Below are 12,588 nucleotides of genomic sequence, written 5' to 3'. Positions count from 1 at the left end.
GGCCGGATTAAACAGATGGACGACATCTGGGCAGCATGTACTTTTTGGGGCCCCCGAGCACCCACCTATTGTGATTATTGTTAAACAAAGGAGGTCACTGGGGGAACAAAATTAATTAACTTTATCAAACTGAGATATACCCTCCCTATTCGACCCCACCTGGACTTGGACCCCCCCCCCAAAAAAAAGCTGTTCCTCCTGAGGCGCTGAGGGCCGAGGAGTATAAATTTGTATCTGGGGTAAAAAAAGATGGGGGGAGGGAGGGGGTATATTTTGGGTCTGAGGTGTGTGTGTGTGTGTGTGTGTGTGTGTGTGTGTGTGTGTGTGTGTGTGTGTGTGTGTGTGTGTGTGTGTGTGTGTTGGTCGGAGGTGGCAGTGCTCACAGCCTGTCTCATGTGTCAGTGTACAGAGGAGCCTCGAGGCAGCTGCTCTCTGGTGAGTGCCCCCATATCTCTGCTCTTTTCTCCCTATCCCTCCTCGTCCTCTCCTGCATTTTCATTTCTGTAACTGTCACATCTGCTTCTCTGTGCACCCGTAGGTCTCTTAGGGGAGCGTTGTTAGTACTTTTTTTTTTTTCTATTACCGATTGGCTGTGACCTCAGATAAGGACTTTTTAAGGATTTTTTTCTGGTGCAGTCTGTTCAGTACAGATTCAAAATAAACTAATAAGACAGGACTTCAATCATAGCTGCAAGTTTCTCATTTAGTTTTTGGTGTATCTGTGTCAAAATAAATTTAGATTATAAATTGGGCAGGCACTGCAAGACAGATCCCTGGTCTGACCAATATTTTTGGAAAGACGTTGATCTGCTCTGCCATGAATACCTCAGGCCTCGAGCGGAGGGCCGCTGGTGGTAAAAGTGAAGCGGCTTCACAGGCGCTCAGTCAGTGTTCAAGCCAATTAAAACAAGCGTGATATATTTAGCGTGAAGTTCAAGGGAAAGATGTAAATGTCAGTTTTTGGAAATCAGCAAAAATTCGAGGCCTGAATCACCAGGAATTAAGTTGGAGTAACAAACATCAGCAGCAGATATTAGCTTGTCATTCATTGTCTTGGGTCAACTCAAATGAATATGCAGGTGTGGTAACTTAAAAACAAATTTGTCATGAAGCAAGGAAAGACGGTTTATACAGCCTCATGCAGATACAAGGCAGTATCAAACTTTAGTATCAGATGTATCTCCAGATCAGAGAATTCTCAAATATCAGTAATCTAAAATCTGGTCTTGCTCAGGCTGAAGAATCTTTAAAAAGAGTCAAACAACCAAAGTACAAGCTCACAGTCTGACAACACTCCCCCTAAAGACTCACAGGGGCTCATTTATTAAATATAAAAAAGAGAAAATGGCATAAAATCTCATGGCATAAAACCTTGAATTTAATAAATGAGCCCCGTCATGCTTCGCTCAGTAGATTTGCATGAACATGACCCCAAATAAAAGTCACGCCATCTAACCCCCTCGCAACCTCAATATCACAGCAGGTCTGATGCCCCGTTCAGAGGCTGGTTTCTTGCGCTGAAAATGACCCTGCCTCTCCGCCGTGCAGGAATGGCCACCACTGGGAACCTTTCCGAAGAGCAGGTGCACTGCTCCATCTGCCTCGACGTCTTCACCAACCCTGTGTCCATCCCCTGCGGACACAACTTCTGCCAGAGCTGCATCCTGGGATACTGGAAGACCAGCCCCTTGTACCAGTGTCCTATGTGTAAGAAGTCTTTCCACAAAAGGCCTGATATCAGCATCAACACCGTCCTGAGGGAGATCGCGGAGCAGTTCAAGGAGATCAGGGTTCGGAGCGTCGAAGGGGACGCGAGCGAGGAGGAGAAAGGCGGGACTGAGAAGAAGTGGACGATGGAGAGGAGGAAGAAGGAGGATGAGGAGCGGCTTCTGGAGGCTGATCAGAGGCAGCAGCTTGTGGAGGAGCTGAAGCAGAAACAAGAGGAGGACAGGAGAAAGAAAGAGAAACAAGAGGAGTTACCACCGCTGATACCGCATGTGTCCTCACCCAAGACCTCTAATCCGTCGTCACCCCAGGCCTCTGCTCAGGCACCGCCTCCACTGCCTCAAACATCCCCACCACCCTCACCGCAAATCCCTCCATCTCCAGCTTCTCAACCCTCACCCTCACCTCTCTCCTCCCCGCTCCCACCTCTGACCTGGGAGGAGGTGCTCTGTGATGTCTGCCTGGGGGACGGAAGACCCAAAGCGCTCAAATCCTGCCTGGTGTGTCTGACGTCCTACTGCGAGGAGCACCTGAAGTCTCACTCGGCCAGGTTCACCAAGCACAAGCTGATTGAGCCCGTCGCCAACATGGCGGACAGGATGTGCCCGAAGCACGAGAGGCTCCTGGAGCTGTTCTGCAAGAAGGATCAGACGTGCGTGTGCGTGCTCTGCACCGAGACGGACCACAGGGCGCACTACACTGTCCCCGTGGAGAGGGAGTGGATGGAGAAAAAGGTGAGAGAGAACAAAGCCAAGATCGAATATCGGATTTTAGCGACTCTTAAACCCAGAGCTCACACGTGTCCTTAACAACTCTGTAAGGACACTCCCACACAGAGTTTAAAAACCAGCGACTCCCCTCCAGTTAGTTAGAACTCGAAGAAGCCTCTTGGATGAGGAGTGAAACATCTTCAAGAAACTGAAACAAGTCCAGTTGCCAACGATACGGCACCTAGATGTATCTGATTTTAGCTCTTCGTCAGAGGTGGAGCAGCTCTCATGCAGTCAAATAACACCTTCTTTATACAGAGCTTCTTCTCAGTCTTAAAGGAATTGTTGGCCTTCCCCTAATGAGTTGCATATGCATTATATGCATCAATTGTCTATTTGTAAAGTAAATCAATGCATAGCCAGATGCTTTTGACTATCCATCAATAACTGATTCTTCTAAGACATAAATAATAATTACCTTGTTTATTAAAGTCGTACTGCCACGTCTGCCCTAAAATCTCTACATTTTTAGATTTTCTTTTCCTTTTTTGTCTTTCACTCACAGAAATGATCCTTTTTGAAAACACTGGATTGTTGCATTTTGGCTGTGACAGCAAAAAAATGTCTCTTTAATTTTTCCTCCCAGACACTGTACACTGCTGTGTGATCGAAGCTTTAAATAAATGACGTTGTTCTTGAGTTATACAACGCTGTCGGCCTTGTTGTCAAAGAAAGCAGACCACTGACTTTGCAAGACTGAACCTCTCAATTGATATGCACCCTGCCAACCTTTAGTTCAAGAGCTGCACACCAACATGTCTTAAATTTTAATCCAAGCAAAATGATAAGCTTCATCTGTCATCATGAAAGTCATTTCCTATGGGACACACATATTTGTGTTCATATCAACAACTTTTCTCAGCAATGGCAAATGTCTCTGTCTCACCAACTAGGGAAAGTAAAAGTAAAGCTCAAGTCAGCATGTTTATGTCATCAGCCTTGTTTGTGTCAAATCGTGTTGTGCAGGCGCAGCTGAAGAGGACAGAAATAGACGTCCAGCAGATGATCCAGGACAGAGTGAAAAAGGTGGAGGAGATCAAACAGTGTGTGGAGCTAAACAAAGTGAGTCCTCCTGTGACACTAAATATAAATTGTAAAAACTGTATATTACACAAAGATTATCATGCATCACATATCTGTGTGTTTTGTCTGATGTTGTTTGCAGGCCAGCGCTCAGAGAGAGGTCGAGGAAAGCGTGCGGGTCTTCTCGGAGCTGGTGCGCTCCATCCAGAGGACTCAGGCCGAGCTGGTTCTGTCCATCGAGGAGAAGCAGAGGCAGACGGAGAGGTGGGCCGACAGCTTCGTCGCCGAGCTGGAGCAGGAGATCGCCGAGCTGAAGAGGAGGAACGCGGACTTGGAGTACGTGGCTCGGACCGACCACATTCACTTCTTAAAGGTCAGAGAGAACATTTTGATTTACAGGTGGGGATCGCTTGTAAATCACAAAGCCAGCTCGGCCACTTCTGCGGGTGGTTCTCTAATTAAAGGTGCAACATGTAAAAAGTGGACACTTGTCAAATTTATACTCAAAAACAAAAGAGGGGAAGCACATGACCAGAGTCACCTCTAGTTAGCTTAGTTAGCTGTGCAGCTAGCGGTTTAGACTGGGAACTCAGGGACTGGGGAGTGTTGGTGTTTACGGCCAATAGCACAAGCTTTGGACCGTGATGGGCGGGGGCTAGCTGGCTAGCATGCTAACTTCAGTAGATATCTCACAATACAAAGATGTCATAATCTCAAAACTGCTTTTTTCTCCACATTTTCTTGGTGATTTTAGTTAATTTTAGGCTGTTTTGAACTACAGTTCTTACATATTACCCCTCTCAGACCAGGATTTTCATACTTTTTCCTTTTTGTCTTACAAAAAAAGTATAATCACTGGCTTTTCCTCCACCACCATCTGCCTTGGCAGGAACTTCATAGATCTTATACATTTCTTGTGCTGCAACCACAGTGCCCTCTTCCTGTGCTTAAGTGTAATGCAAGCCACAAGTACAGTTAAACACACTTTAACCATCTTACAATGTGTGTTTTATTCAAAATAAACCAATAAATCATTTGTGATGTTGTGATTAGAAATAGTTTAAAGCGGACTCAATGAAAAAGAGCTTCCTGATGATTATTACCCAAAGATTTAAAAAATAAAATATGAATACAGCCTTGCTAAATGTAAGTTGTGTAACTTGTTTCTGAGTAATTACTTGTGCTCCGTCTCGCTGAAGAACTTTCCCGCCCTGAGCACTCCTCCGACTGTCAAAGACTGGTCTGAGACCAGCGTTCCCACTGACACCTGTGTCGGAATGATCAGGAGATCTGTGTCCAAACTGGAGGCAACGTTAAATGAAATAATTGACAAACTTGCTGAAAGTGGTAGGATTTCCTCAAACCCTCCAGAATCTTTCATGTTTCTGATCATTTCAAATTGACCACCATAACCTGGACACAGTATCTTACCAGTGTTTTGTATTTTGCTTTTCACAGAGATCCAAAAGATTGTGAAATACGCAGGTAAACTTTCCCTTTTGTTGCATTTGGTTTGACTTCACAATCTCAAAACTCTCAAACAGAATGAATCCTTCACTTGTTCATTCACGCTTCATTGTGTTTCTGCAGAGGACGTCACCCTGGACCCTGACTCAGCCAACCCTTGGTTGCAGCTTTCCCAGGACAGACGTCAGGTGAGACACCTGGGTGCATGGCAGGACCTCCCAGACAACGCAGCCCGCTTTGACACAGTGGTCATTGTCCTGGGCCACGAGGGCTTCACCTCAGGGAGACATTACTGGGAGGTCCAGGTTGGGGACAAGGACGACTGGTACCTGGGCGTGGCCAGGTCTTCTGTCAACAGGAAAGGCAGGATCGCGGTCAGCATGACCCAGGGCTACTGGGCTCTGGCCATGAAGAAAGGCCAGGGCTACCGAGTGTCGACATCCCCGCCAATACTGCTCCCCCTCGACCCAAAGCCAAAGCGAGTGGGTGTGTACGTGGACTTCGAGGAGGGGCAAGTGTCCTTTTACGACGTGAAGGCTCGGACCCATATTTACACTTTCAAAGACACGTTCAGGGAGAAGATCTTGCCCTTTTTCTACCTGTACTGCTGCGACAAAGCGTCTGACACCATTGTGATTTGTCCAGTGAATGAGAAAAGCCTGATCAAGCAAAGCTAACGAAATGTGAACACACAGCACTGAAAGTCTCTACAAAAGTGAAAAACGACTGTATTTTGTTGTAGCCGTACCTGTTGGGATGAAATCTTGAATTCAATTTGTTATGCATCCTCATTACATGTATTGTGTAGCTCAACAAATATATAATTATTGTACTGTACACCTAATGTATTCATATCAGCTCATCAAAGTTCCAGACTTGAATGTACTGTAGGGTTGGGTACCGTTCACATTTCAACCAGTACCTAGAATTCGGTAGGGCTCCGGATATCTAACATTATCTTTGTTTGGTCGGTTAACGCCAACCAACGCAGTGAAAAAAAAGCCTTGAATTCTCCAAACAAATCATACAACTGGCTAATTCATCACCTGAATATGTTGATGCCTCACTCGAGTTTAGTCAGCCGCGTAGGGTTGAAGTTTGGTACGGAAATTCGGCAACAATTGACTTAATGCAAACTGCCTCTCGGTTGTACTGATGTGATTTGGTTGATACCCTTTATAAGTTCAGAGCTTGGTACCCAACCCTACTTGAATGGATAGTTATGCTTATTCGATTTCTTGCCAAGGGTTGGTTAGGAGTCTGTACCTCTCATGTTTGTTCACTAAATATAAAGCTAAAGCTAGCACGCTGTTAGCTTAGCTCATCATGAGGATTCAGAGCAAGGAGAGCAAAGCTAAGAGTCTGTTAAGATGTCAAAAATATATATCTAACAGCACCTCTAAATCTCAGTCATTAAAGGAGTAGTTTGACATTTGGAAAATCAGCTTTTGTTAGCTGTTTTACATAAAGTTACACTCATTCAGTTTCTTGCTAAGGATTAGATAGCAAATTGATGCCACTCTGTATGGTAATATACGGCTGATTAGCTTAGCTTAGCATAGCATGAAGACTTGAAACCAATGGGAACCAAGCCCTCAAGAAGTGTGCAAGGCTTTGACACCAGCTTGCATTCTGGCCAAACCTGCATGCACAACTTTCCATTCAAGTTAGCCCAATGCTAAACCAAAAGTTAGTATCTGGTAATTATAGAACCGGTAAGTCGAGCAAGTTTGGCTTCACGTGCCAGTGAGCAGCTTTCATAGGAATTAATGCCTCCAACACTGCATCCACTACATCCTTTGATTTGACGGGCTCGCTGCTACCCCATTTTCCGTCCTTATGCGAAGCCAAGTTAAGTTAAGCGAAGCTAAGCTAGCCTGCTGCTGCCTGTATGTTCATAATTATCTTACAGACACGAGTCTCCCAGTAAACCCTCATCAAGAACACATAACAAGGGCGTTTCCAAAAAACCAACTCCCCTACATGCATGACATTCTTAGTCTTTAGATCTGTTTTCATGATTGCATGTTGATTTTCAATTAGGAGTGACTGATGCCTCAGAAGGTTCTCTGTTGAACCGAGATGTGTTTGTGATTTATAACAATAAATGCTCTCTCAAATTTCTGTCATTATTTCTGGCTTCATGGACTGTTTTGTGGAAGTGCACTTAAGTTTCATTTCAGCTGAATGGCGTCAGGAGGCCGCACCCACCACAGCGAGAGGAGCTGCCTCAGCCTCTCAGGGCTCTCTCATCTCGAGATGATGAGTGTGCAGTTGTTTGTTGTGCCACAGTAACTTCTCGAGTCCAGCATGCGAGAGACAGTGTAGGACTGAGGAAAATTTACAGGTGAGTCAATTCTCAACTAAATTGTGTGGTTATTCTTGGTAGGTTGCTTGTTTTTTGTTGTTGTTTTAAATTTAGAACTATAAATGTGTTGTGCAGAATTAAGAAGTGCAAGTTGATTCATGTGGTTATGACTCATTGGGCGGGTCAGGTTTGCATTGTCAACAGCCTAAAAATAGTCTTATAAAACTTTTAGGATTCTAGTTGTCTTGTGGTGTCCTCTTGTGCCTAGTTTTGTCTTAAGTTTTTATTTCCATGCCCTCTTGTGCAGTGAACTCTCGCCAAAAAGGAACCAAGACTTTATTTGTGATTGAAGTCAAACTTTTGTGTAAAAGCATAATTACAACAAAAGAGGCACTTTTAAGATTTACCGTGGTCTCGTTTTTGGCCAAGCTATTTTTCAATGGAGTGCAGGGGCACTTTTACACTGGCATCAAAATTGCTATTTTTAAAACACTAACACAAAAAGTGTCGATCCCCGAGTGCGACCTAGCAGGCACACTTGAGGAGCGGTCCACCTTTACTCTCCTGCCTGTTAGGTGGCTCTCCAAAAACTTTCTTTTTAGTAAACTCTGTGTACACAAACCATGTTCTCAATGCTCGTGTTCATGTGTAGAGACGCTGGTGATACGACAAGCAAAGTTTCATATTGTGTCGAGCATTCTTAGTATGCACTACTATTGAAAATTAGCTTGCTCAAAAACAAAATTACGGTAAATCTTAAAAGTGCCTCTTTCGTCGTAGTTAAGCTTTTACACAAAGGTTTGACTCGGTTCATTGTGTGTCCTCCCTGTCGGTAGGTTTTGGATTCTTGATCTCTTATTTTGTATGTTTGTATTTGAACTTTGTCAAGTTGGTTTTGTTGCACTTAGTTTTTTGCTCTTTCGACTCTTTTAAGTTTGTTCACTTTTGGATTTCTCAGCTTAGGTAAAATTAAAGCTTGCTTTTTGTTCTCCCATATCTTGCCTCCTGAGTGTCTGCATTTGCCTTCACCTTTTAGTTTTCCCCTTTAAGTTGTACCAAACATGATGTGAAAAGTGGGATCGAACAGATGAATTTAGCATATATATGTGTAATTTTCTTCCACAGAGATTTCATTATGTCATCATTCAACGTCCTCGCTTCCTTGTCGGGCAATCGCTTCGAATGTTCGATCTGTCTCAACTTCTTCACCGACCCGGTCACCACACCTTGCGGTCACAACTTCTGCAAGACCTGCCTCAGCGAGCACTGGGACCGGAGTGAATTATGCCACTGCCCAATGTGCAATAAAAGATTCCATGTGAGGCCTGAGATCTCCACAAACCTGGTCATAGAGGAGATCTCCGTCCAAATAAAGAAGAGGAAAGTTGAGGCGCATGAAAGGGCCGACTTACCGTGGCAGGTGACGTGTGACCTGTGCACAGAAACAAAGTTCAAGGCCCTGAAGTCCTGCCTCGTGTGCCTGACGTCGTACTGCGAAGACCACCTGGAGCCTCACCAACGAGTCCCCTCCCTGGCCCGACACAAGCTGATCGACCCAGTGGAGAACCTGGAGGAGAGGATCTGTGGGAAGCACGAGCGCCTCCTGGAGCTTTTCTGCAGGGACGAACAGGTTTGCATCTGCCTGCTGTGCAGCGAGACCGACCACAAACACCACCAGACGGTGCCCATTGAAGAGGAAGGGGCTCGACAGAAAGTAAGTTGTTAGATGCCTCAGAATTAACTGAACGTTGAATAAAAGACTGACTTGCTTACTCACTTGTTTCTTGATATATTTTAGGAAAATATTGAGTCCACGATGGCAAAGATCAAAATAATGATCGAGAACAGAATGGAAAAGATAAAAGAATTTGAAGACGCTTCGGAAATGAGCAAAGTGAGTACCCAGAGGTTTTTGCAAATGTACTTTACACTTTTAATATAGAACATAAAATAAATCTGTACTGACCACGTGATATCGTTCATTATATTTATTTTTTAGAACAAAGCACTGAAAGAGATCGACGACGGCAACAAGCTCTTCAGTGCCCTGATGCATCGTGTACAAGAGGCACAGACCAAACTGAAACTGAACATCGACGAGAAGCTCAGGAAGTCCCGAGAGAAAGACGAAGTGATGATCAACGAGCTGCAGGAGGAAATCTCCAAACTTCAGCAGAGGCACTGCGAGCTGGAGGAGCTCTCGCAGAGTGACGACCACCTCTACCTCCTGCTGGTCAGTCGACACACACACGTTGCACATTTACTTGTCACTTTTTACCGTCTTTTTGCATCTTTACCTCACTATTAAACTCGCTCAGCTTTAGATTAATTGCAAGGAAGAGAGACACAAGGAAGACATCCATTTGAGGGTCATCAGGGCAAAATATACATGAAATAAGAGGAATAAGATGCTGCTAATGAAATAAAATCTGCTCAAAGGCCAAAAATGCTGCCAGTAGTCAGATTTTCTTCCACATATGTCATATTTTTCAGGCAGTTGCAATGGAATGACATGCCAGTAACATTCCTTTTCTAATAATTTAATTCATACATGGCATGTAACTGACCTGTCCTGCTGCCCTGCTAGCTCTCACTTCTTATACAGACGTCCATTTGACTGTGTTACGGCCTCCACTGCCTGCTCATAGGCACAACAATAGTGAGCCGCGATTCGGTCTTTGGGCCCATTATACTGAATGTCAAGGTGGAACAACGCCTTGAACAGGTTTTCTGAAATGAGCTGTACTTGGCTCACATTTGTAAAGCTAGAAATATGCTAGCTGCCTTAAATGATTGATGACACTCTCATGTCTCTATGGCAAAAAAAGAAAATGGTAAGTCACTGCCAGCAGCAAAACTGTCCTGCAGTACTAACGCCGCCCTGTGCCACTAACAATCATGTGTTTGTGAATCATCCCAGACTTTGCAGGCCCTGAGAACCATATCACTTGCCAAGAACTGGTCTCAGATCGGCGTTTACTCAGACCTGTGTATACAGTCAGTGAGGAGAGTCATGACTCATCTCGTGTCCACTTTTCAAGCAGAACTTGAGACTCTGACAGGAAAGGGTAAATATCTACTGCACTCACTGCATCAGTGGAGATGTGTCTATTTTATGTGGGATGTTTTCTGAAACTGTGTTTTTACTTCTTACAGAGCTGACCAGGATGAGGCGATATAAAGGTGAGATTAAAAATACATGAAATAGCTTTTTGTGCTGATTAATTTGACGAGACGAGACCGTTACCTGAACTTTGTTTTCTCAGAGTCAGTCACCTTTGACCCAGACACTGCTGGTTCCTGCCTTTTGGTGACTGATGCAGGGCGACGTTTGAAGTACAACAAAAATGCAAGTCCCTATTCACCTGGTCTGTCGGACGACTTCAAGAGGTTCGACGGGCCAAAGATCTTGGGGACAAACAGCTTCACCTCTGGACGCCACTACTGGGAAGTCAAAGTCGGCCTGAAAAACAACTGGGATGTCGGTGTTGCCAAAGAATCAGCATCCAGATCAGAGAGTGTGTATCTGAAAAAAGAAAACGGCTTCTTTGCTTTACAAAAGAGGGGAGCTGATTATCAAGTTCATGCACCACCCTACAAAGTCCTCCACCTCAGCTCTAGGCCAAGACTTCTAGGAGTGTATCTGGACTACAATGAGGGCAGAATCTCTTTCTATGATGTGGATAGGAAGTTACACATTTTCTCTTTCACAGGAGAGTCTTTCACAGAGCCGATGTTCCCGTACTTCTATCTGTTCGGCTGGATGAAGAAACCGGAGGCTTTGGTCATCGAATGGTCATTAGAAGCGTTGAAACAGTTTGTTGGAAAATAACCGTCAGCCAACCAAACAAAGCTGCTGTCCAACAGTATAGAGGCTTTTTAACAGAAACACAAAGGCTATAAGCAACAGAGAAATGACCATTCACCATGTTCGATGTAAAAACTATTCTGACTCTACACGCTGATTCTCTGATTGCTCCTCTCTCCATATTATCACATCTAACGAGCTCTTAGGGTTAAATTCTCCCAAACCAGAGTGTGTGATTGTTGGAATATTTGAAAGACACACCACGATGGTTTGGGTGAGTTTTATCTTGTGTCTAGTGAGATGGAATGAATCTCTCTATAGGGATTCTTTCCATTGGACAATCGCAACCAAAAGCAACTCAACAAAACGGAACTCCCTCACACTTTGTTTTTCTGTATTGCTTTTCTGAGAGGACACAGTAAGAATGGGCCAATGGATGAGGCCATCTCATCGCACTTACATTCAATTACAGAGGTCTGTACCATCATAACATTGTGATCATAGAGGACAAAAAGTAGGGTGTCCCCTTGGAGCTGCTGCTAGTCAATAGAGAAAAACATAAATGTAGTTTGTTGCTGATAAATGCTCTTATGTGTATTGTTTTCCTTCTTTAAACAGTCAGGTCAACCCAAGACAACTGGTGGCAGTAACGTTTATTTTCTGCTGGCTGCTGTACGTGTTTCTGTCAATCGTGCCGTTGGTATTTGCATTTTCTCAGCTCACTCAGTTGTTCTAACTTTGATTTGATTTTCTGAGGCTAAAAACAGCTGACATCAGACAGCGTTATATGCCAGTGTTTGCCCGAAACCCTAGTATGCAAAACTCACCAGCCTTTACTGGAGTGGCTTGTTACAATTTCTCACGTGATCTTGAAGACTTAAGAGTCCACACAACTGCCTAAAAACAAAGATTTTGGAGCAACAGGTAGATTTGTTGTTGCGACGGCGGCTTGAAAGGAAAAGCAATTGATAAAGCTCATAAGAGTCAGTTAAGTTCAACTTGCATTTTGTAAAATATCAAAGATTGAATCAGTGCTGAACATCACAGAGGAATGAATGGGTTCACTTACTGATAGATTTGGTTACAATAAAGGTAATTATTAAACAACATGACTAATAACTGCAAAGTACTTTGAATGAGCAATGTTATTTGTGATGTCCAGCTCTAATATGGTAGATGGCTATTCTTTTTGACATAAGCTGTAACCAATGTGGCTGTAATGCAGATAAGGATTTGCTCCCCAGCCTGGGACTCTGTTGACGTCGTTCCCTGCTCTTCAAGTGTTGTGTTTGTGGTTTTTGGAAAAGACACCACCCACCAAACTCTTGTCCTTTGTACCACTGCCCCTTTCACGCAGCTGCTGTCATTCAAATCTATGCAAAGGGCTCATTATCAGGTGAAAGTATTGTGTAACAACAGTATATTATTATTTTTGCAACTCTGTCATGACGTTTGTCTCTATCGTTTAAAATAAAAGAGGAATGTGG

General features: G+C 44.0%; 2 protein-coding genes across 5 annotated transcripts; both read left to right on the top strand.

Annotated features, from left to right (window-relative positions):
• Window positions 1-396: 396 nt before the first annotated feature.
• si:dkey-46i9.6 (E3 ubiquitin-protein ligase TRIM39) lies at window positions 397-7,117 on the top strand. Of its 3 annotated transcripts, none has more exons than XM_037112117.1 (7): window positions 397-435; window positions 1,549-2,459; window positions 3,462-3,557; window positions 3,661-3,891; window positions 4,718-4,865; window positions 4,977-5,003; window positions 5,109-7,117. In XM_037112117.1, the coding sequence occupies exons 2-7, from the start codon at window positions 1,551-1,553 to the stop codon at window positions 5,660-5,662; spliced, it is 1,965 nt and encodes a 654-aa protein (XP_036968012.1). In that variant the 5' UTR covers window positions 397-435; window positions 1,549-1,550; the 3' UTR covers window positions 5,663-7,117. The 3 variants fall into 3 exon arrangements, with proteins under 3 accessions (XP_036968012.1, XP_036968010.1, XP_036968011.1); XM_037112115.1 differs by having other exon boundaries at window positions 422-435; window positions 1,481-2,459; XM_037112116.1 differs by lacking the exon at window positions 397-435 and having other exon boundaries at window positions 1,378-2,459.
• Window positions 7,118-7,206: 89 nt separating this feature from the next.
• On the top strand, window positions 7,207-12,582 carry LOC119027181 (E3 ubiquitin-protein ligase TRIM39-like). Of its 2 annotated transcripts, none has more exons than XM_037112135.1 (7): window positions 7,207-7,332; window positions 8,419-9,007; window positions 9,092-9,187; window positions 9,293-9,526; window positions 10,214-10,361; window positions 10,450-10,476; window positions 10,560-12,582. In XM_037112135.1, exons 2-7 carry the CDS (start codon window positions 8,429-8,431, stop codon window positions 11,123-11,125), a joined length of 1,650 nt encoding a protein of 549 aa, XP_036968030.1. In that variant the 5' UTR covers window positions 7,207-7,332; window positions 8,419-8,428; the 3' UTR covers window positions 11,126-12,582. The 2 variants fall into 2 exon arrangements, with proteins under 2 accessions (XP_036968030.1, XP_036968031.1); XM_037112136.1 differs by lacking the exon at window positions 7,207-7,332 and adding an exon at window positions 8,112-8,125.
• Window positions 12,583-12,588: the final 6 nt, after the last annotated feature.

The sequence above is a fragment of the Acanthopagrus latus genome, chromosome 10 (genome assembly GCF_904848185.1).
Source record: "Acanthopagrus latus isolate v.2019 chromosome 10, fAcaLat1.1, whole genome shotgun sequence".
Lineage (NCBI taxonomy): Eukaryota > Metazoa > Chordata > Actinopteri > Spariformes > Sparidae > Acanthopagrus > Acanthopagrus latus.
Note: the sequence above shows the minus strand (reverse complement) of the source record. Positions and strands in the feature narration are given on the sequence as shown.

Excerpts from the sequence above, each read along its gene's own strand:
- si:dkey-46i9.6 (XM_037112115.1), top strand. The coding sequence starts at position 1,524 with ATGACCCTGCCTCTCCGCCGTGCAGGAATGGCCACCACTGGGAACCTT. Across the intron at positions 3,558-3,660 it reads AGTGTGTGGAGCTAAACAAA|GCCAGCGCTCAGAGAGAGGT; the intron begins GTGAGTCCTCCT and ends TGTTGTTTGCAG. Across the intron at positions 5,004-5,108 it reads AAAGATTGTGAAATACGCAG|AGGACGTCACCCTGGACCCT; the intron begins GTAAACTTTCCC and ends GTGTTTCTGCAG.
- LOC119027181 (XM_037112135.1), top strand. The coding sequence starts at position 8,429 with ATGTCATCATTCAACGTCCTCGCTTCCTTGTCGGGCAATCGCTTCGAA. Across the intron at positions 9,188-9,292 it reads ACGCTTCGGAAATGAGCAAA|AACAAAGCACTGAAAGAGAT; the intron begins GTGAGTACCCAG and ends TTTATTTTTTAG. Across the intron at positions 10,477-10,559 it reads CAGGATGAGGCGATATAAAG|AGTCAGTCACCTTTGACCCA; the intron begins GTGAGATTAAAA and ends TTGTTTTCTCAG.